At 43.8% G+C, this 24,422-nt stretch overlaps 2 protein-coding genes across 4 annotated transcripts in view; one reads left to right on the forward strand and one right to left on the reverse strand.

The window, feature by feature from the left end:
* The window catches only part of LOC143960809 (zinc metalloproteinase-disintegrin-like VAP1), a 295,153-nt gene that overhangs the window by 139,849 nt on the left and 130,882 nt on the right, over nt 1-24,422 (reverse strand). The window lies entirely within an intron of this gene.
* The window catches only part of LOC143960808 (zinc metalloproteinase-disintegrin-like berythractivase), a 103,034-nt gene that overhangs the window by 68,252 nt on the left and 10,360 nt on the right, over nt 1-24,422 (forward strand). Inside the window, exons 11-13 of the mRNA XM_077469725.1 lie at nt 7,148-7,250; nt 13,597-13,741; nt 23,879-23,959. Of these exons, the coding sequence (XP_077325851.1) occupies nt 7,148-7,250; nt 13,597-13,741; nt 23,879-23,959 (329 nt within the window). The remainder of the gene's footprint in view (nt 1-7,147; nt 7,251-13,596; nt 13,742-23,878; nt 23,960-24,422) is intronic.

Consider the following 24,422-nt stretch of genomic DNA (forward strand, 5'->3'; position numbering starts at 1 on the left):
GTTCTTATTAGGAGGGGATCACACCATCCCTGTGCTGTGCTGATTTACTCCTGGGCCTGCTTATTATGAGGGGATCACACCATCCCTGTGCTGTGCTGATTTACTCCTGGGCCTGCTTATTATGAGGGGATCACACCATCTCTGTGCTGTGCTGACTTACTCCTGGGGGTTCTTATTATGAGGGGATCACACCATCCCTGTGCTGTGCTGATTTACTCCTGGGCCTGCTTATTATGAGGGGATCACACCATCCCTGTCCTGTGCTGACTTCCTCCTGGGGGTTCTTATTATGAGGGGATCCCACCATCCCTGTGCTGTGCTGATTTACTCCTGGGGGTTCTTATTATGAGGGGATCACACCATCCCTGTGCAGTGCTGATTTACTCCTGGGGCTGCTTATTATGAGGGGCTCACACCATCCCTGTGCTGTGCTGATTTACTCCTGGGGCTGCTTATTATGAGGGGATCACACCATCCCTGTGCTGTGCTGACTTCCTCCTGGGGCTGCTTACGGTGCAGGTGTCAGTGCTGTATATCACGGTGCTGATGTCAGTGCTCTCTGTCATGGTGCTGCTGTCAGTGCTGTATATAACGGTGCTGGTGTGAGTGCTGTATGTCACGCTGCTGATGTCAGTGCTCTCTATCATGGTGCTGCTGTCAGTGCTGTATATCACGGTGCTGATGTCAGTGCTGTATGTCACGCTTCTGATGTCAGTGCTCTCTGTCACGGTGCTGCTGTCAGTGCTGTATATAACGGTGCTGGTGTGAGTGCTTAATGTCACGCTGCTGATGTCAGTGCTCTCTATCACGGTGCTGCTGTCAGTGCTGTATATCACGGTGCTGGTGTGAGTGCTTAATGTCACGCTGCTGATGTCAGTGCTCTCTATCACGGTGCTGCTGCCAGTGCTGTATATCACGGTGCTGATGTCAGTGCTGTATGTCACGCTTCTGATGTCAGTGCTCTCTATCCCGGTGCTGCTGTCAGTGCTGTATATCACGGTGCTGGTGTGAGTGATTTATGTCACGCTGCTGATGTCAGTGCTCTCTATCACGGTGCTATTGTCAGATGACTCTATCACGGTGCAGGTGTCATTGCTGTATGTCACGCTGCTGATGTCAGTGCTCTCTATCACGGTGCTGTTGTCAGATGACTCTATCACGGTGCAGGTGTCATTGCTGTATGTCACGCTGCTGGTGATCATCTCCTGCACCCTCTTCTTTGCCTACCCTGGTCCCTGACCTTCCCTCTCCTCCATTGCCTTCATGCGCTCCACAGTCCTGAATTGTCACAACAATTTCCCATATAAAAAAAGAATGCTTGTAGTTGTCGATCCCAGATTCACCTCATACATGTGTTATGTCATTGGCCATGTGGTGGGACTATGTTTGCACAGCTAATAATTATTTTGTGGCTGCAAATTTGACCTATAGGTTTGCGAAGTTCGCCTCCCATTGAAGTCAATGGGACACGCCGCGAACGGTCCGTTTCGCGAACTATCAGCCGCGTTCGCGAAACGTCCCGTCGGAAGTTCGTCCATCACTACTTATCACTACAAATGACTTTGTGCCAGAAGGTTTGAGGCTTGTCTCTGTGCTGTTTGCCGTATTGTAAGGGGGATACTTTGTGGCATTTGCATAGTAATGGCTTTCTTCTGGCGATTCGACCATGCAGTCCATCTTTCTTCAAGTGCCTCCTTATTGTGCATCTTGAAACAGCTACACCACCTGTTTTTTTCAGAGAGTCCTGTATTTCACCTGAAGTTATTTGTGGGTTTTTCTTTGTATCCTGAACAATTTTCCTGGCAGTTGTGGCTGAAATTTTAGTTGGTCTACCTGACCAAGGTTTGGTTCCAACAGAACCCCTATATTTCCACTTCTTGATTAGAGTTTGAACACTGCTGATCGGCATTCTCAATTCCTTGGATAGCTTTTTATATTCCTTTCCTGTTTTATAAAGTTCAACCACCTTTTCCCGCAGATCATTTGAAAATTATTTTGCTTTCTCCATGACTCAGAATCCAGAAATGTCAGTGCAGCACTGGATGAAAGATGCAAGGGTCTGTCAGGAGTCCAGAAACTCATTGACCTTTTATACACACACTATTAACAAGCAAACAGATCACAAGTAAGGATGGTTACCTTTAATAGCCATTCAAACCCCTTTGTGTCAACTTGTGTGCATGTTATCAGGTTAAAATCACCAGGGTATGTACATTTTTGATCAGGGTCATTTGGGTAGTTTGTTGTCATTATGATTTAAAGAGTAAACACAGTTGATTGATAATAAATGGCTTCAGCCAAACACTAACCAGGAGTGAAAGAAATGTTTCTGTGTTATCATTCATATTCTCAGAAAAATGGCCAATAAATCATAAATTCTGCCAGGGTATGTAAACATATGAGCACAACTGTATATTTCTGACCCCTTACCAAGAAAAATTATCTATACAAATCAGGCTGTGCAACAATGAAGCTTTCTTAAATTGTTTACAAAAGATAGAAAAAGTTAATCAATTCAAAAAAATTAAAACTGGACATTAAAGGAGAAGTATGGGCAAAGCTATTTTGGCCGTACTTTTCCTATGGATCATAGTAGTGCAGCTCAGTCTCTCCAGTGATCCATTTCCAACTGACAGTGGGCTGAAGCTCTCTGTCAGGTGACACCACAGAGCCAGTCCAGGCTCTGAAAAGATCTTGACCACATGGTCGTTATCCGCCCAGAATTCTGAGCCAGCCTCTCCACAGCCCAGCACTCCAGTGAGTGTTGGTGGAGAGAGCAGTGAGCCTCTCACTACAGAGATAGCGGGGGACAGATTCAGAATTGGATCAATGCTGCATCCACCCTGGTGAGTAAAAATGTGTTTTTTTTTGTTTTTTTTCTTTAATCCTAAACTTCTCTTTTAACCACTACAGATCCGGGACTATTGACATTGTCCCGTGCACGAGTGGCCTGCGCGCCACCTGCAGGGCGCACGTGTCGCGCTCTGTGATCAGCAAGTCTATGAGACTCACAGATTGGAGTAAGGGGTCGATCCTGACCCCTTACCACGTGATCAGCTGTCAGCCAATGACAGCTTATCACGTGATGTAAACAGAGCCGGTAATCGGCTATTTTTTTTCCTCGCACTGATAGTGAGGAGAAAAAAAAAAAAGCCGATCAGTGGCGGCCGTGATCAGTCCCGATCATGGCTAGCTGCTGCAGATTCTTAGTGCCCACCTGTGCCACTTAGCAGTAGGCAACAGTACTGCCTACCAGTGCCCACCAGCGTGACCCATCAGTGCTCACAGTGCCACCCATCAGTGCTCACAGTGCCACCTATCAGTACTCACAGTGCCACCCATCAGTGCCCACAGTGCCACCCATCAGTGCCTACAGTGCCACCTATCAATACTCACAGTGCCACCTATCAGTGCCTCAACAAAGGTAGCACCGATTTGCAGCACTGATCAGTGCCCATCAGTTTCACCTACCAGTGCCCATCAGTGCCAACCATCAGTGCCCATCAGTGCCATCTATAAGTGGTACCTATCAGTTCAAACTATGAAACATGATTTATTTTTTTTCAAAATTTTCCATATTTTTTGTTTGAGCAAAAAATAAAAATCCTAGCAGTGATTAAATACCACCAAAAGAAAGCTCTATTTGTGGGAAAAAAATTATAAAAATTTAATTTGGGTACAGTGTTGTATGACCGCGCAATTGTCATTCAAAGTGCATCAGAGCTGTAAGCTGAAAATTGGTCTAGGCAGGAGGGAGGTTTAAGTGCCCAGTAAGCAAGTGGTTAAAGACTCTATAGAGAAAATACTATATTAATTTAATGTATCTAATAACAACTTAAAGTACATAAACCACAGACATCAGGTTCACATTACAGTTTGTCACTTAAAAGCTCATCTTTTTTAGGTGTTATTTTGGTGTTATCTCCATCTAGTGGCTGACATGCACATTACTTAGTTCAATGTTATCTCACTACAGTAGTGCAGAGTAGGGATAAGCCGAACACCCCCCTGTTCGGTTCGCACCAGAACCTGCGAACAGACCTAAACTTCATGTGAACTTTAGAACCCTATTAAAGTCTATGGGACTCGAACGTTCACAATCTAAAGTGCTCATTTTAAAGGGTATTATGCAAGTTACTGTCCTAAAAAGTGTTTGGGGACCTGGGTCCTGCCCCAGGGGACATGGATCAATGCAAAAAAAAGTTTTAAAAGCGGCTGTTTTTTCAGGAGCAGTGATTTTAATAATGATTAAAGTGAAACAATAAAAGTGTAATATTCCTTTAAATTTTGTAGCTGGGGGGTATCTATAGTAAGCCTGTGAAGGGGCGCATGTTTCTGGTGCTTAGAACTGTCCCTGCACAAAGTGTCATTTGTGCAGGAAAAAAAGTCTTTTAAAATCACTTGCGGCTATATGAATTGTCGGCTCCCATAATACAGAGAACATTCAATGAGTGTTCTCTGTATTAGCCGACAATTTATTCATTCATTGAAAAAAAAAAAAAGCGTGGGGGTTCCCCTAAATTCAATTACCAGGCCCTTCAGGTCTGACATGGATATTAAGGGGAACCCCGTGTCAAATTAAAAAAAAAAATTGACGTGGGGGTCCCCCTAAATATCCATTCCAGACCCTTTATCCGAGCACGCAACCTGGCAGGCCGCAGGAAAAGAGGGGGGGACGAGAGAGCGGCCCCCCCTCCCTCCTGAACCGTACCAGGCCACATACCCTCAACATTGGGAGGATGCTTTGGGGGTCTGTGACCCCTCAAAGCACCTTGTCCCCATGTTGATGAGGACAAGGGCCTCATCCTCACAACCCTGGCCGGTGGTTGTGAGGGTCTGCGGGCGGGGGGGCTTATCAGAATCTGGAAGCCCCCTTTAACAAGGGGACCCCCAGATCCCGCCCCCCCCCCTGTTTGAAATGGTAAGGGGGTACAAAAGTACCCCTACCATTTCACAAAGAAAGTGTAAAAATGGTTAAATAAGACAAACACACTTTTGAAAAATTCCTTTATTAAAAATAAAAGAAATTAAAAAAAGATTCCAGCGGTGCTAATCCACTCTTGCTATCCAGCGACGGATCTCCGGGGTCCAGCGATGGATGATCATATCCAGCGACGGGGGATCTCTCAGTCCAGCGCTGTCCATACATCCTTCTTCTGTCTCCACTGCGGAGATCCCAGCGCTGACGTTTCTTATATTAGGAGGGCGGGGCCACCCGTCACCTGACCCCGCCCCTCTGACGCTGGAGAGGGAAGCCAGGGGTTCCCCAGTGACGTGTGGGTGACCCCGCCCCCTCTGATGTAACGCAGTGATTTTAAAATACTTTTTTTCCTGCACAAATGACACTTTGTACAGGGACAGTTCTAAGCACCAGAAACATGCGCCCCTTCACAGGAATATTACACTTTTACTGTTTCACTTTAATCATTATTAAAATCACTGCTCCTGAAAAAACGTCCGTTTTTTAAAACTTTTTTTTTGCATTGATCCATGTCCCCTGGGGCAGGACCTGGGTCCCCAAACACTTTTTAGGACAGTAACCTGCATATTACCCTTTAAAATTAGCACTTTAGATTTCTCCCATAGACTTGTATAGTGTGTTCCAGCTTTTCGAATTTGCTGCGAACAGCCCAAATTGTTCACCGTTCGCTGAACAGGCAATGTGTTCGACTCGAACTCGAAGCTCATCCCTAGTGGAGAGAAACCTCCACGAACCTAAGAAGGGAGCCCAATGTTTTTGACTGCCTAGGGGCCTCCTCAGGGCTTAATCTGGCACTGTGACAAACCATATATACAATTTCAATGATTGGATGGATGTGGCTTTGCTCACAATTGGTTATCAATATGAAATTCCTAGATTTTGTTAAATAATTGTAGGATATCAGCTACAGGATCACAATTTTTATAAGTGTTACTAAATGCACAATAGTAAAATAAGTCTGTATATGCAGTAAAGCATGCTTGCTATACTCATTGTGGAACCTAAGGGGTTAATCCTTTGCATTATATCAAAAGGTGGTTTGATCCTGGCTTCTTTGATCCCCCCTTCTTCCACTGTCCCCAATCCATCTCCTTATAGTACAGAGCCTTTGAAGTCATTGTACACATGCTCAGTTTGGTGTGTATTGCTAGAGAGGTTTTTTTTGTGATCAGCACCATGCAGACAGAGGGTCAGAGGTCCTGCAGCCTCATAGGACAGTCAGAGGAGAATGAAAACTCCTCCTACAAGCTTTAACCAGACACTTATAGAACTCACAAGACTGCTACATTCTGCTGATGAGAAAAGGTGTTTAGTCATTTATATTTACTAAAATAATTGCATTTCCATGTTCTGTGGACTATGGGAGACCAGATATAGTGAATGCAGGGTCCTGGGTTTAGCAACACTTTAATGAAAAACATACAAAGTCCCTGCTTATTAGAATTTATTATGTAAGGCAGGCCATACATGGGTCGAATTTCAAAAGAATTTTCTTTTGAAAATCTCATCTAAGAATTTTCTTTAGAATTTCGCACCATTTCGCGGCCATTGAATTTCAGTAATCGGGCATGTTGGAAATTTTTTGAAAAACAAATTCTCTAATCAATGATGGGAGAATTGTGCGAAAAATGCAACCCGAAAAAGAAATACGCATGTGCAAGAAAAGAACATTTCCAGAAAGAAAAGAAGATTCCCAGCCATGAAAATTATTTTCTGTAGCAACAGGAGGTGAAATTGTAGGCTTGGTTGGTCGAATTTCGGAATCGATGGTGGCACCCGATGGTGATCCGATGATCACAAAACGCACAAAATTTCTGATTTTCAAAAGAAAATTCTTTCGAAAATTTGACCATGTATGGCCTGCCTTAGAATATCCAATCTGTAAAAGACATCACTCAACACTAGCTGTCTATGCCCTGTCATTGCTGGCTGTCTTAGTAAAAGACCATATCCACACCTCTGTAGGACAGTTATGGGGCTGTCCAGAATTTTCAAAGGTATAAATAAGGGCTGTTGACTAATCCAGTATAAATTGAGAGATGGTTCTCTTTCAGTGTATTTGTGAATAACTTTAGTCCTTGAATACAAGAGATTTGATTTTGGACAGAAGCACAGTGGAACATTACATGGATTCTCTTTTGTTATCTTTCTTGCTGTTTGTTTCAGATGCTCTTGTAGGTGCTGATGGCTGCTTTGCCTTAAACTTTAAAGGCTTAAAATATGGATACTGTACTCAGTCGGGGGACAACTATCTACCATGTTCTCGTCAGTGAGTATATAAATAAAAGCAGCTCCTATTAAGGTGAAAAAATTATACAGTCACAATATTCCAGAGGATAGACTGTTATTTTACATGCTTGAACATTTCAGATTGCAAATACCAGTGCTGTGCTGGCCAAGTACTAGAACTATGAATGTGACAGGTAGGAAGTGTGACTGTTACTGATTTATGGCCAAAACCATGAGCGGGACATTGTTTTCTTGTCAGCATTGATAATACTATGTTCACTATTGGTGCTGTCAAATGTTACTCTGTACATTTAAATTACACAGGAGTCACCTCTGCATATATATATATATATATATATATATATATATATATTATACAGTATCTCACAAAAGTGAGTACACCCCTCACATTTTTGTACATATTTTATTATATCTTTTCATATGACAACACTTTGCTACATTGCTACAATGTAAAGTATTGAGTGTACAGCTTGTATAACAGTGTAGATTTGCTGTCCCCTCAAAATAACTCAACACATAGCCATTATTGTCTAAATCGCTGACAACAAAAGTTTGCGCGTTTCGTGTTTCGTGTTCACGTGAACACGTCCGTCTAGTGACTAAATGCGTAGGGAGATACGGCATGCTGACATCACCGCGTTTACGCAAGACCCAGAAGTGCGGGCGGTAGTCGAGAGCCACCCGGCTCGTTTTTGAAAAACGTTTATAATTTCTTCATTCATGTGAGTGTATCGGTTTTAACTTTTATCATTTAAAATAAATAAGGACTTTTTACGCCATGCGAGCTCTCTCTGCTTTGTTTATATGAATTGTGGCACTTTTGCTTCACTGCCTGGTATCTACATTGAGGACATTCCGGTGTGGTTCCTGTGATGGTTCAGCCAGATCTCTGATGTATGTGCCCTTTTTATCTCAGGTAATACTGAGATCTCTAGTTCCGGTAAGCGCCCCCCCCCCCCCTTTTCTTCTTATCGGTGGAGGTGCTTCTTTTTGGATTGCTTTTTTCACAAAAAGATGTGGGTGTCATTTTCCCATTTTTTCACTTTAAACGAATTAACATCACTTGCTGATTAATATCAACTGCTGGGACTTTAATGGACTAATTTCTTCTGTCTTTTCACTTTATATTGTATTTACTTGTGTTTGTGTTTTTGGGGACTATGAATTCAGAAATGTGATTATATGAGGGCATACATATTAATTTTGTGCTATTCACTTTTCTGCATTTGCAGATTCTTGTTAGGTCTGATTAGACGAGATTTTTACATCATAGGTGATCACTCCTGTACGTTCTATCCATTACATGATTCATATATTTTCATCTAATTCAAATTATATATCATTTGATACTCACGCTCACTTAACTTTCATTTTTTTTTATTGATCACTTATGGTGTTAATTGCATGAAGTTTGTATTTAGAACATTTTTTTTTTTTGTTTTTGAGCGCAGCTTTTCTTTTTATATTGTTTATATTATCGGAGTATTACGATCTGAGTTGCTGCTTAGAGGGAGGGTTTTCAAATAGCGTGGTTTACCCCTTTTTTTATTTAGTATGTCACAGTACATGTTGGAATTCATGCTCCTCAATGAACTGTAGCTCTCCAGTGCCGGCAGCACTCATACAGCCCCAGACCATGACACTCCCACCACCATGCTTTACTATAGGCAAGACACATTTGTCTTTGTATTCCGCACTTGGCTGCCGCAACACACGCTTGACACCATCTGAACCAAATAAGTTTATCTTGGTCTCATTAGGCCACGGGAAATGGTTCCAGTAATCCATGCCCTTAGTCTGCTTGTCTTCAGCAAACTGTTTGCAGGCTTTCTTGTGCATCATCTTTAGAAGAGGCTTCCTCTGGGACGACAGCCATACAGACCAATTTGATACAGTGTGCGCCATATTGTCTGAACACTGACAGGCTGACCTCCCCATACCTTCAACCTCTGCAGCAGTGTGCTGTTAAACTGCTGTATGGTCTTGGCCGCCGTACTGCAGCTCAGTTTCAGGGTCTTGGCAATCTTCTTATAGCCTAGGCCATCTTTATGTAGAGCAACAATTCATTTTTTCAGATCCTCAGAGAGTTCTTTGCCATGAGGTGCCATGTTGAACTTCCAGTGGCCAGTATGTGAGAGTGATAACACCAAATTTAAAACACCTCCTCCCCGTTCATACCTGAGACCTTGTAAAACTAACGAGTCACATGACACCAGGGAAGGAAAATGGCTAATTGGGCCCAATTTGGACATTTTCACTTAAGGGTATACTCACTTTTGTTGCCAGTGGTTTAAACATTAATAGCTGTGTGTTGTTAAGTTATTTTGAGAGAACAGCACCTTTACACTGTTATATAAGCTGTACACTCACTACTTTACATTAAAGCAACGTGTCAATTCTTCTGTGTTGTCACATGAAAAGATATAATAAAGTATTTACAAAAATGTGAGGGTGTACTCACTTTTGTGAGATACTGTCTGTGTGTATATATAAAGAAAGTCCACAGGATTGTTGTACAAAAATGTACTGAAATGAAAAACTGGAAAAAGACTGGATAAAAATTCCCATTCACTTTCAGTTGAGAAATCGCATGACCCTTTTCAACAAAATGCCTAGCAAATGGAAGTTGAGCAAGTTTGTCTCTTATAGAATATTTGTGCCGGGCAATGCAGTCCTTTACTTTTTGGGTTGTCTCACCAACATATAGGAGCCCACAGGGACATTTAATCACATCACCGGTGTCACAAATTAAGTCCTATATCAAAGATACAGGTGATTTTCTTAATACAATTAGGGAGGTTCAAGTAGCTTCTGATTCCATCCTAGTCACATGGGATATATCCAGTTTGTATACGATTATACCGCATGATTTGGGAGTTGAAGCATGTCATCGGCTTCTAACCCAGTCCCATCAATATGAAAATGTGCAGATTACATTTTTCTTGAAACTATTGGCCATTGTACTTGAATTAAATTACTTTCTTTTTAAAGAGGCTAATGTTGCACCTCCATATGTGAACACTTTTATGAACATGATTGAGAATTTGTTCATTTTTAATAACAAATTGTTTCTGGACCACTGTACCAGGTGGCCCATATTCATTGATGATGTGTTTGCTATATGGACAGGCAACTTGGAATCACTTTTATTGTTTCATGATTATTTGAATTATCTTGTGCCAGTTTTGCAATTTAATATCACCTATGGTACAACACAGGTGTCATTTTTAGACACCATGTTGACCATACAGGGATCCAAAATCATTAGTGATCTGTATATAAATGCTACTGGCCGTAATCAGTTATTACATTATACCAGCTTTCACCCTCCAGGTGTATTTACATCCATTCCCAAAAGCCAACCGACTAGGGTAAATAGGATTGTAAATGATCCAGAAAGATGCTATCAGCGACTTAATGGAATGTAAGCGAGACCCTTCAGAGGTGGTACATAAAGAACGGGAGATGATTTCATTGGATGTCAAACCCAAAATTATTAGACCAAGCAGGATTCCATTTGTGGCTCAATTTCATCCCTTTTCCTTCAGGATATTTAGTATTATCAGAAAACAACGGTCCATATTGGGTTCAAATTATGCTATTTCCAAATTTAATACACCTCTTCTTCCATCTTATAGACAGGTTAAAACATTGCAAGATAGGATCCAGGATATTTAGTATTATGAGGAAACACTGGTCCATTTTGGGCGAAAATTATGCTAATATTTCTGAATTTTATACACCTCCTCTTCCGTCTTATAGATGGGGTAAAACATTGCAAGCTAGACTAGTGATGACTGATCAATACTAGATCCCTACCCCTCCTGTAACATTTCTGGGACCTAAAAACAATGGTTCCTCCCCTTGTCTGAGCTGCATTCAATGCAAATCAATGACCAGGGGTACATTTTTGTCTCACCCATATAGAGGTCATAGGATTGAAATGAAAGGATATTACACCTGTCAGTCTTCATATGTGATCTATGTGATTAAATGTCCCTGTGGGCTCCTCTATGTTGGTGAGACAACCCAAAAAGTAAAGGACCGCATTGCACGGCACAAATACTCTATAAGAGGCAAAATTGCTCAACTTCCATTAGCTGGGCATTTTGTTGAAAAGGGCCATACGATTTCTCAACTGAAATTTATAGTTATAGATGGAGTAAGTCGCAGTAGGAGAGGTGGTAATTGCGAGTAAATTTTGAGAAGAAAAGAAGCACAGTGGATTCACTCTTTAGATACTATGTACCCCGAAGGGTTAAACTCGTAAATTGATCTGTATTTGTTTGTATGAGTGACTCATGGAGTATGGGTTGCTCAACATCTGACCTGCTTTAAATTATATTGTATTTACTGAATATGATGATAAAAATGCATGTTTTTCTATATTTTTTATTTTTTCTATTTTATATCACAGGTTGTCACCAGGAATGTGTGTTAGAGTGAATAGGAATTTTATCCAGCTTCTAGCCTTTTTATCTTGCTTTTTTTGATTAAAGAGATCTTTGACACATGTGAGGATGAATAATGATCTTGTTAAAGAGAAAGTAAACTCTCTCTCTAAAAAAAAAAAAACAAAAAAAAAAAAACACCCTGCAAGACAAAGGCATAGCTACTAGCTCATTATGAATTATTTACCTGAGATCGAAGCCCCTGCAGTGGTCCTCCGTCACCTCCTCCGTCGCCGCCATGATACCCGGAGTGACTTCCGTGTATCGCGGCTCCAGCACTGTGACTGGCCAGAGCCACAATGACATCACTCCCACACATGCGCGCCGGAGCCGTCAGTGACAGCATGATCCCATTCATCAAACGGCACACTCAGTGCGCTTGCGCCGTTGTCTACAGCGCGCATTCGCCGTAGACATCGGTTCCTGTCTTTCTTGCAAATATCTCCTTAACCATGTAGGTTAAGGAGATATTTCTTGCACCTACAGGTAAGCCTTAATCTAGGCTTACTTGTAGGTCAAAATGGTCTGTAAGCGTTTACAAGCACTTTAATGCAATTATGCAATTTATTCCAATTATGCTTTTTCTTATAAATGATGTGAAAAGAATACAGAATTGGGATGGTGTGGGGGGGGGGGGGGACATTTTGCAAGATTAAAAAATCCTGGAGTTGAGCTTTAAAGCAATATTAAACCCCAAAATGTAATATATTGCACCCTTCCAATCATTAGATGTGATGGCTGCAATAGTTTTATTTTATTTGGCTTTTTCCCTCCGTTTTCACTTGGTGATCTGCCCAGTAACACACCTCCGGTATTAGTGAGACATAACTCTGGATTAATAAACAGAGGAGGCACAGCAGACAGCAGCATTGTCAAAATCAGATTTCTCAGCTAGCAAGTTACATATTGCAGAACTGGCAGACCACACTTAAGACAGGTTAAGCTAAAAGAGAAGATTATTCTTAAATCTGGGAATTTGCAGTTCGGAAATTGAACACGATCCCTCCTGTACTCAAAATGGATGAATTTTAATTAGCATAAAATAATAATAAAATAATAAGCATAGAGCAACCTAAACTGCAAAGGAACCCACAGTAACCAATGAGATTTTATTTTTTAACTCCTTATCGCTGACAGTACGCATATATGCAGCCTCTCGGTCGGTGGGCCTTAACACCGAGTAGCTGCATATATGCAGCCCAGTATAAACCTCTTACCATGTTGACAGATCACTCCCTGCACATTCCCAGCATGGTAGCTGATGACCAAATCCGAAAATTTTGTGGTTGGAATCCGACGGATTTTGTGGTCGGAATGTCCAACCGTGTGTGTGGGGGTTTAAAGGGCTAGGAGGCGGTCAGTGCCAAGGGATTAATATCATTACCTCAATAATCTAAAAATTGGTTAGATATTTGGATTACTGCACTTTGTCATCACCCCTGACTGTAAAGTAGCATAACAACATACAAAATGTCACAACCAATATTGACATCCCCCCCCCAAAAAAAAACACTGGAAATTGTTTAGGTTACAAGGACTAGGCCACAACTTTATAGCAGCATACATAGAGCAAGTATACTTTTAGCAGTAAAAACTTGCCCTAACCAGAAGTCCAAGACAGACGTCTGATCACAGAAAGCCCGATCATAAACTCAATCTGAGTCCCTCGTTAAAAACGAGTCCTCTCCTGTCCTCTTTTATTAAAGACAGCCAATAGCATTCCCTGGATTATTTGTTGAGAGATTGGTCAAGAAGTACCACCATGCTTCTGCCAGCCATGATTCCCTTTCCCTGAAGCTCCAAGGCTCATTCAGTACACACATAAGCCTGGTAATATACATGTTGTATCAACACAGTAAAATGTGTGGTTATTTTTGTAAGTCATTTACAGTAGAGATCTTTGTCTCCTGTTAGGGATATGAAATGTGGTGTTCTCTTCTGCTCTGGTGGAAACGACTCTCCTAATATCAATGCCGCTGTAGCTAATGCTGGGGCTTGCAAGGCAGTCCTGCACCAGTCTGGAATGGTACAGAATGGAACAAAGTGTCAAGAGGAGAAGGTAAGCTTCTTCACTGTTGACCTTTCATTACTGCTTTTGAAATTCAGAAATCAAGAGTTATAAGGTCCAAAAATACCACCATCTCTTTGGTCCTCAGAATGTCTGTGTTAATATTTAGTGTATATCCAAGTAACCAGTTCAAGATTGTCCCACTTGCTTGTATCCCCATCCAGAAAGCTTTTCTTAAGACCCTAAGACCCCTTTCACACTGAGGCACTTTACAGGCGCTATAGCGCTAAAAATAGCACCTGTAAAGCGCCTCTCCTTTCACTCCGATGTGAAAGACCGAGGGCTCTCACACTGGAGCGGTGCTCTGGCAGGACGCTGAAAGTCCTGCAAGCAACATCTTTGAGGCATTAAAGTGCCCATGGCCATTGAAATCAATGGGCAGCGGCGCCGAAGGGCCGACAAAGTTCTGCAGCAGCAATGCTTTGCTGGTGATTTTAACCCTTTTTCAGCCGTTAGCGGGGATTAAAAGCACTCCACTAGCGCCCAAAAAGCGCTGCAAAAAAGACCGTAAAGTGCCACTAAAAATAGCGTTGATTTAACGCTGACACCCGGCGCTGCTCAGTGTGAAAGCGCCCTAAGAGAAGAGCTCAAAAGCATGTCTTGCTGTAGTATGCATACAGTAGTTCTGTGTCCTGTAGATCTACTAAAGCCTGTACACAATTAGTATAGGACTATGAATAGTATCAGATCTAATCTGTTTTTGGAATTTAATAGAGCTGGGCTTCCGAGTATGAGGGAGCATGTGACTTCCTCTTTCATGATGGCTCTTGGGCTTAAGCAGCCAGTCACAGGCCGCAGTCACACTGTCCTTCCTCTGTTTAGGCTCTGACATCAGAGCTTTTACAGACAAGGATGCTAAAGGGAGAAGGCGACAAGGCAGTGTGACTTGGGGTGAACTATGTGCAGAGTAAAAAATCCCAGTAAGTGTAAATTATTTGGATTACATAAAAGTTATAGCGTCTACAAACATTAGTATATACAGTGTGGATGGAAAGTATTCAGACCCCCTTAACTTTTTCACTCTTTGTTATATTGCAGCTATTTGCTAAAATCATTTAAGTTCATTTTTTTTCCTCATTAATGTACACACAGCACCCCATATTGACAGAAAAACACAGAATTGTTGACATTTTTGCAGATTTATTGAAAAAGAAAAACTGAAATGACATGGTCCTAAGTATTCAGACCCTTTGCTCAGTATTTAGTAGAAGTATTTTGGATCTAATACAGCCATGAGTCTTTTTGGGAAAGATACAACACGTTTTTCACACCTTGATTTGGGGATCCTCTGCCACTCCTCCTTGCAGATCCTCTCCAGTTCTGTCAGGTTGGATGGTAAATGTTGGTGGACAGACATTTTTAGGTCTCTCCAGAGATGCTCAATTAGGTTTAAGTCAGGGCTCTGGCTGGGCCATTCATGAACAGTCACGGAGTTGTGAAGCCACTCCTTCGTTTTTTTAGCTGTGTGCTTAGGGTCATTGTCTTGTTGGAAAGTAAACCTTCGGCCCAGTCTGAGGTCCTGAGCACTCTGGAGAAGGTTTTCATCCAGGATATCCCTGTACTTGGCCGCATTCATCTTTTCCTCAATTGCAACCAGCCGTCCTATCCCTGCAGCTGAAAAACACCCCCACAGCATGATGCTGCCACCACCACCATGCTTCACTGTTGGGACTGTATTGGACAGGTGATGAGCAGTGCCTGGTTTTCTCCACACATACCGCTTAGAATTAAGGCCAAAAAGTTCTATCTTGGTCTCATCAGACCAGAGAATCTTATTTCTCAGTTGGTGTCTTTCAGGTGTTTTTTTTTTAGTAAAATCCATGCGGGCTTGCATGTGTCTTGCACTGAGGAGAGGCTTCCGTCGGGCCTCTCTGCCATAAAGCCCCGACTGGTGGAGGGCTGCAATGATGGTTGACTTTCTACAACTTTCTCCCATCTCTTAACTGCATCTCAAGAGCTCAGCCACAGTGATATTTGGGCTCTTTTTATCTCTCTCACCAAGGCTCTTCTTCCCCGATAGCTCAGTTTGGCCAGGCGGCCAGCTCTAGGAAGGGTTCTGTTCATCTCAAACGTCTTCCATTTAAGGATTATGGAGGCCACTGTGCTCTTAGGAACCTTAAGTGCAGCAGACATTTTTTTGTAACCTTGGCCAGATCTGTGCCTTGCCCAGATTCTGTCTCTGAGCTCTTCAGGCAGTTTATTTGACCTCCCGTTTCTCATTTGCTCTGACATGCACTGTGAGCTGTAAGGTCTTATATAGACAGGTGTGTGGCTTTCCTAATCAAGTCCAATCAGTATAATCAAACACAGCTGGACTCAAATGAAGGTGTAGAACCATCTCAAGGATGATAAGAAGAAATGGACAACACCTGAGTTAAATATGAGGGTCACATCAAAGAGTCTGAATACTTAGGACCAAGTGATATTTCTGTTTTTCTTTTTTAATAAATCTGCAAAAATTTCAACAATTCTGTGTTTTTCTGTCAATATGGAGTGCTGTGTGTACATTAATGAGGAAAAAAATGAACTTAAATGATTTTAGCAAATGACTGCAATATAACATAATAGTAAAAAATGTAAGCTCTGAATACTTTCCGTCCCCACTGTATTTACTGGAATTTAATTTTTTTTTATAGTAGTAATGGCGGTCATCAGTGACTTATAGTGGAACTGTGATAATGTGGTGGTCAATCTGACACTTGCTGACGCTGGCAGAAGGGTACACTAACTGAGATTGACATCAATAGTGACACGAATACTGTAAATAGTACTAATACACTGTCACTATACTAGTGGCACTGGCTGAGAAAGGGTTAACATCTAGGGGCAATTAATGGGTTAACTGTGTGCTTAACAAAGTGTAATGTGTGCAATATGTGCCGCTTTTATTAAGCGATCTTGTTGTTTTTTTTCCCTGCTTTGTAGGGAATTTAAAAAAAACCAGCAAGTTCACCTATCAGTGTACAAAGCTCTGTGTTTACAACACAGAACTCTCTTCCATGAATGAGGGAGCCAATCAGTGGGTCCTGGCGATCAATCATTGGCCGGGATCTGCAGATCGGCTTATGCTGTATTAAATCACAGCACAGCCGGGGCAGTGGGCGTACACACCCCTTACCCGGAAGCGCTGATCACATATCTGATACAGGATCCTGCTGCAGTAAATGAGCATGGGATGGTTGCTAGGTGGTTAAAGACCCAGTGGGGTTGATATACTAAAGCCGGAGAGTGCAAAATCCAGTGCAGTTCTGCTTAGAATCCAATTAGCTTCCAGGTTTTATTTGTCAAAGCTTAATTGAACAAGCTGAAGTTAGAAGCTGATTGGCTACCATGCAGAGCTGCACCAAATTTTGTGCTCTCCAGTTTTAGTAAATCAACCTCAGTGTCCCTTTAAAGTCCAATTCCCACCAAAATATTTTTCCTGGTGCCTCCATGGCAGCATACCTGTGACAAGCTCAGCCTTGGCTCCTCCCTCAGGACTAGTGAATATTATAAAAGAAAAGGTTAGTACAGCCCCCGCATTCTCCTTTTTTTCCTCATACCTCATGGCAGTGAATCCTGGTCGGCGTCCTTACCTTCTGCATTCGGCAGCGTCCGTCCGGGTTCAAGCCTCTCCCGGACGCAGTTCCTTCTCTTGGGCAGCTAAATGCGCTTATAAGGTTGGAAGTCCCTTCTGTAGGATCTTTTGGGACAAGCAGTTTGTCTCTTAAGTAAGAGCTTTACCTGCAGTATGGGCGTTCAGGCTCCAGTCTATGGCAGCAGAGGTAGCAGCTTTGCTCTGTCCCTGAGGCTTGTTTTTTCCCTCCAGTCTCATCTGTCCTTCCTCTCTCCTGCGCTCTGTTTCCGCGGTCCCCATAGTCCTAGCAGGCCCCCCTTTCCTTTCCCATGTGTGTTTGTCACCCCCAGACTCACTAGGGGCCGCGCGCGGCGAGTCTGTGTCATTTTATAATAGTCTAGCGTTCCCGCCGTCGTCTGCGCATGCGCCGGCGGGTCGTATGTTTCGACGGTCAGTTTCGACGTTCGGCGCGTGCGCGGTAGCGTCGGAAGTTTCGACGGCCATCTTTTCTGAGGGCGAATGGTTCTTTTTTGCCCTCAGAGTGTCAGAGGAGGAGCTTAAGCACGACATCACTTCCCCTCCTCCTATTTATTTCCCCAGCAGCACAAGTGAAATGCCTGTGGTCAACAAGAGAATTACACTCTAGAGTTCCAGGCTATTCCCACCCCTGTTAAGGTAAGGCATGTTTTAATGCATTTGTTTTTTTTTTTGTACATGTGATCATCCGAATATATTGGTATAGCTCTGATGGAATGTCTCTTTTCATTAAAAGAGAATTAATTTATTAATATATTAAATTATTTAAATCAGGAGCCTCCAAAAAAAAAAATAAAAAAAAAAAAATATATATAAAAAATGTTTTAAAAAAAAAAAAAAAACACAAAACACAACACACAGTAACGGGGGGTGGGAATCGTCACTTTTGTAGGCAAATTCCCTTCTTTTCCGTGAATCAGCGCACGACTGGTTGACGCTTTTTCCTCTGACTCTTTCCTAGCCGTTACCTCTGCTAAGCCGCCTAACATGAGCCTTTCGCCGCCCGCTCAAGATCCTACTCTACTCCCAAGGTAAGGACCTACGCCCAGGTAAGTTTAAAAAAAAAAAAAAAAAAAAAGAGTGCACTAAGGACGATACTTTTTGTATTTCAGTCCTGTACGCCAGAAGACGTCTAAGAAGACCTCAAGGCGATATGGAGATGACGATGATGATTCCTGTCACAGCAGAGACAGGTCACCCAGACATGGGCATTACAGAAGCGGCAGGAAAGCTTCAGCCAAGAGGCGCCGTCATTCGCGCTCCCCGAGACCTAGACCTACCAGATGTCAGGCCTGCGGAGGCTCCCCACTTCCGGACAAACTAATTTGTCGAGACTGCCTTAGAGACTATGCAGCAGACAGAGAGTCTGAGAGCCTACAGGTGGCAGATCTCCTTAAAAAGGCAGTAAAAGACTCCCTTACGGAATTGGTCGCTACAATGCCGACACAACAACCGGCATCTCCTCCTCAGGAGCTGATGGCTGAGGCCTCCATTCCTGGTCCATCCACCAGTGGAAGTGGTCGTCTGTTCCCTCCCTCCTCCTCTAAGCATCAGGACGAAATGGCCATTTCAGAGGATTCCTCAGATGACACAGATGCCTCTGGCTTTGCCTTTGCCATGGTCCAGCCCTATGTGCAGGCCGTTAAACAAGCAATCGGTTGGGAGGATTCCAACGTGGAGGTCAGGAAGTCCAAATCATACTTCCCCTTCCTTAAGCGCCAGATCTCCTTCTTCCCTCTTATGGAGGAAATCAGGGAAGTGATCGAGGAAGAATGGGGGAGGACAGACAAAAGACTTTCCACCAATCGATTGGGAAAATTATACCCTCTCTCCGAGGCAGATTCCAAAATGCTGGACGGCCCTCCGGTGGTAGATGCCGCAGTGGTAAGGCTGGCCAAGAATGTCACTTTACCCCTAGATGATTCAACCTCCTTCAAGGACCCTCTGGACAGAAGGATGGACCTCGACCTTAAGAAGGCCTATCAGATGGCAGGATATGCCTGTAAACCTGCAATAGCTCTGACATCAGTGTCCAACGCATTACGCGTCTGGACAGATAATATAGAGTCGGCAATCCAACCAGATATCCCTAAAGAAGAGATAATAAGGGCATTGGATGAGCTGAAGCTCTCAGCCGACTTCATTGGAGAAGCCGCCATCGATTCCATTCGTTGCTCCGCAAGGGCAATGCTTCACACAGTAATGGCCAAAAGGGCACTGTGGCTAAAACCATGGGCAGCGGACGTTGCCTCGAAGCAAAATTGGTGCAAGATACCTTTTGACGGTAAAGCCTTGTTCGGAGAAAAACTTGACAAAGCCATCTCTCGGGTCACCGGCGGAAAGTCAGACCTACTTCCTCAAGACAGGCGATCTAGACGTTTCAGATCCTCTGCACCAAGGTTCCAATATTCCAAAAATAGGGACTACCGACAATCAAGACAAGGGAAAGGCTTCAGGCACAACTGGAAAAGCACACAGTCTACGTTTCTCAAGTCCAGGAGGCAGAGGCCGGTACCTACCCCACAGGATCCATCAAAATCTTTTTGACGCCAGGCCAGCCCAAGTGATCCCTGTGGGGGCCAGGTTGAAACAGTTCTCAAAGATTTGGGAACAAAAATGCAGGGATCCCTGGGTAGTTGCAACAGTCAAACACGGTCATTCCTGGTCCTTCCTAAACCAACCCCCCAAGGACTATTTTTCTCCAACAAGGGTGTCAAGATCTCCTCAAAAGGCGGAAGCTCTGAAGCGATTTCTTCTTTCCCTACAGGAACAACGAGCAGTAGTTCCAGTGCCTCCATCCGAGAGATTTTCAGGTTTCTATTCCACCCTGTTTCTAGTCCCCAAAAGAAACGGAGGGTGGAGACCTGTGATAGACCTAAAGAGGCTAAATCGCTACATTTTTCTGGAAAAGTTCAAGATGGAGTCTCTTCAGACGATCATTCGCGTAGTCCAACCAGGGGATTGGATGTTGTCAATAGACCTGCAAGACGCCTACTTACAAATACCTATACTCCCTACGTTCCAGAAATACCTGAGATTCGCGGTGGGACAAGTACATCTCCAATTTCGGAGCCTTCCGTTTGGCCTCTGCACGTCACCCAGAGTCTTTACAAAAACCCTGATTGCCATCATAGCACCTCTGAGAGAATTGGGGCTCCGGGTGTATCACTATCTGGACGACCTTCTACTCCTGGCGAAGAACCCAACCCAGTTATTAGAACACAGGGATATCCTGTTAACAACACTAGTGGATTTCGGATGGAAGATAAACTACGAGAAAAGTCTTCTCTCTCCGACCCAAGAGATGGTCTATCTGGGAGCCCTGTTCAATACAATGAAAGGATCAGTGTCTCTCCCTCCTTAGAAGGTATCTTCCATTATCCAACAGATGAAGAAGGTGAGCTTGAGATCCTACCTGACGGCCTCAAATTGTTTGAGCCTGATAGGTCGGATGTCATCATGCATCCCTATGGTCCCCTGGGCCCACTGGCATTTGAGACATTTTCAGCTGGAGTTCTTAAGAATGTGGAACAAACGATATCTATCCCAACCCATACACCTGACAACCCGGATGCTCAGGAGTCTACATTGGTGGATGAAGAGACAGTCGCTTCTGAAGTCTCGCCCGCTAGGGCATGTCGACTGGATCATAATTACTACCGATGCCAGCGCAGCTGGTTGGGGAGCACATTCCAACAAGACCTCAGTACAAGGGAGATGGTCCTTCAATGCAGCAGGCATGGTATCCAATGTCCTGGAGCTCAGAGCGGCCTATCTTGCACTGCTAGCCCTGGAGTTCGAGATTTCGGGCAAACCAGTTCTCCTCAGGATGGACAACAGGGCCGCGGTATCTTATGTGCACCGTCAAGGGGGAACGCGCAGCAGATCCCTCCTGAACGAGGTGGAGCCCATATTCCTCTGGGCCGAAAGGAATCTGAAGGACCTGAGGGCAGTCTATCTGCCCGGCCATCTCAACTCAAGGGCGGACGGCCTTTCCCGCAGGTTCGCAGACACCAACGAGTGGTCCTTACACCCGGAAATCTTCAACTGGATAATGATCCAGTGGGGGCCCCTCGAGCTGGACCTCTTTGCGACGGCATCCAACACCAAACTTCCAAGGTTTATCTCGAGGTTTCCGCACCCCCAGGCGGAGGCAACAGATGCCCTCTCTGCCCCTTGGGCATGCGATCGGGCCTACGCTTTTCCCCCACGGCCCCTCATACCGAGGTTCCTGTCAAGACTCGTGAGGGAGACATCGACGGTGATAGCGGTTCTACCATACTGGCCAAGAAGGCCTTGGTTCCCTACGGCAATGGATCTGAGCACCAGTCCTCCAGTCAAAGTTCCAATAGTACCCCTCCTCCTGTCGCAAGGATGTCACACCCACCCAGATCCCCGCAGGCTGGACCTTCACATCTGGCAACTGAAAGGAAAAGGTTCCAATCCCTAGGGTGCTCCGACAAGGTGATCGCAACCCTGCTCAAAGCGAGAAAACCATCCACAAACAACATATATGATAAAGTATGGAACAACTTCAGGATCTTCATGCTTGATAGAAACTGTGATCCAGGTTCCCCTTCGTCATCTCAAATTCTTGAGTTCCTACAGGCAGGCCTGGACCTGGGTCTTGCATTGAGTACATTGAAGGTACAGGTGTCAGCGATCTCAGCAGCAACCAGTAGAAGATGGGCGGAGGACCCATTGTTAATCCAATTTTTTAAGGCCGTCAGGAAGATCAGACCACCGACCAAACTATCTTTTCCCACTTGGGACCTTACGGTCATCCTGGAGTCCTTAGCCAATCCACACTTTGCCCCTTCGGACTCAATATCACTCTGGAACCTAACTTTAAAATTAGCCTTTCTGATAGCCATAACCTCCGGCAGACGGGTGTCAGAGCTCCAAGCTTTGGGAGCAGATCAGGATCACATTATTTTTTACCCAGATAGAGTGGAACTTAGAACAGTACGAGGGTTCATTCCCAAGGTTGCTTCATCCTTGAGCATGTCAGAACCCTGGGCACTCCCAACATTTTCTGAACAGGACTCTGTCACTCTTCATGAATTAGACATCGCCTCCACTCTGAAATACTATCTCCAAGCCACAGCTCCATTCCGGGCTTCCATCAGACTGTTCATAATTCCCTGGGGAAAACATAAAGGAAAGGAGGCATCAGCCAGAACGATCGCTTCATGGATTGTCAAACTCATCCACAAGGTGTACAGGACAAAGGGACTAGAGACCCCTTCAGCGGTCAGGGCGCACTCCACAAGAGCGGTTTCTGCCTCTTGGGCGGCAAGAGCGAATGTGTCGATCGAAACTATTTGTCGGGCAGCAACCTGGTCATCCCAACACACATTCCTGAAACATTACAGGGTGGACCCAGGAGCTCTCTCCTCAGTGGAGTTTGGCAGACAGGCAATCACTTCGGCCTTCGCCTCTTCTAAATAATAAATTCTTTAAATAAACCTCTAAGCATTATCCCACCCGTCTCAGCTAGTTATTTGTCACAGGTATGCTGCCATGGAGGCACCAGGAAAACAGAAAATTGTTCCATACTTACCGTAATTTTCTTTTCCTGGTGCCTATCCATGGCAGCATACATTCCCACCCTCGGTATTCTATATTAACGAGAATGCAGGGGCTGTACTAACCTTTTCTTTTATAATATTCACTAGTCCTGAGGGAGGAGCCAAGGCGGAGCTTGTCACAGGTATGCTGCCATGGATAGGCACCAGGAAAAGAAAATTACGGTAAGTATGGAACAATTTTCTGTTTTTTCTTGGATTTAATAGGGAAGGGTTAAAGCCCCTGTCAGGTTTTCATTACTGTCTGTGAAGGAGACTTTCCACAATGGGGTCACAGACAGAAATAAAAACCCGGCAGAAAGGGAGGAGGCAGTGCAATGCACTGTTAACATTTTTTTCACTTTATTGGAAGTGTACGAAGTGAACCCTCCATTTGGGTCTCTGACATCCGGTGCCATCCAGTGCGCTGCAGAAAAATGCAGCATGTTCTCAATTTTGCAAGCAACTAAACACCACACATCACGCCAGCCTTGTGATGTGATTTGAAAAAGGCACATAGAAAACAGGTTTTCATGATTCCTTTTGGTGACAGGTGTAATACAGAAAAATGCCAGGCAAGTGCCACCCCAAATAGTGTGACCAGGTCCTCATTCTTCCCCAGACTTAACAATAAATACATTTTAAAATGGTTAGGCTTCAATGACATGTACTTGGCCACTCTAACCACAGTACTCAATCAAGGTTTTATCGATATGTAATTTATATTTTCCTAAAATATTTAGACCATTACAACTGGTGACAAAATGTATTCAGTTCCAGTGTTTATTATTTTCCTTTACAGATATTCAAAAGACTTGACATGCATATATACCTGACTGATGAATTGTTGGTGTGGGAACACTCATATAAGTGTGCTACTTTATAGGATAAGAAGCCAATTGTCTATTCTTCAGATAATGTAAAATGTGAATATCTCATGGATTCATGGAAATTGTTCTGCCTTTGCAGGTCTGCTACAAGGGAGCATGCACAATAAAAGAAGCTGTATATGAGTCCCTGGACTGTAATTCTGAATGCCCTGGTCAGGTGGTAAGGTTGCATTATAAGAGTCTTTGGAGTTTCTAGTTTAATGAAAAGGTGTGATGAAAGAAATATGTAGGGTGCAATTCCTGACCAGTTCTTATGAAAATGCTATGATACTAACAGTGTGTGTAAGAGTCCATTCACACAGGAGCAACTTTGAATCCGACTTGAAGTCATCCCAAGTTGCCTCAAGTTGCGCAACATGATAAAATCAATGTAAGTGAATGAGAGCCGTCTAAGGTCCGGTTCACACAGGGGGCGACACGAGGCGACACGACTTGCCGTGCCGCGACCTGACAAGTCGCCCCCGTTCTGTACTACGGAACCGTTCTAAGAGGAGCGACTCGAGTCGCTCCGACTTAGAAAAAAGGTTCCTGTACTACTTTTGGGCGACCTCGGGCGACTTGCATTGACTTCTATACAGAAGTCATTTGCAAGTCGCCGCTGAGGTCGCGGCAGGTCGCGGCGC

This window comes from Lithobates pipiens, unplaced genomic scaffold, assembly GCF_037356315.1.
Source record: "Lithobates pipiens isolate NorthernLeopardFrog02 unplaced genomic scaffold, aLitPip1_a1.2 Scaffold_8, whole genome shotgun sequence".
Taxonomy (NCBI): domain Eukaryota; kingdom Metazoa; phylum Chordata; class Amphibia; order Anura; family Ranidae; genus Lithobates; species Lithobates pipiens.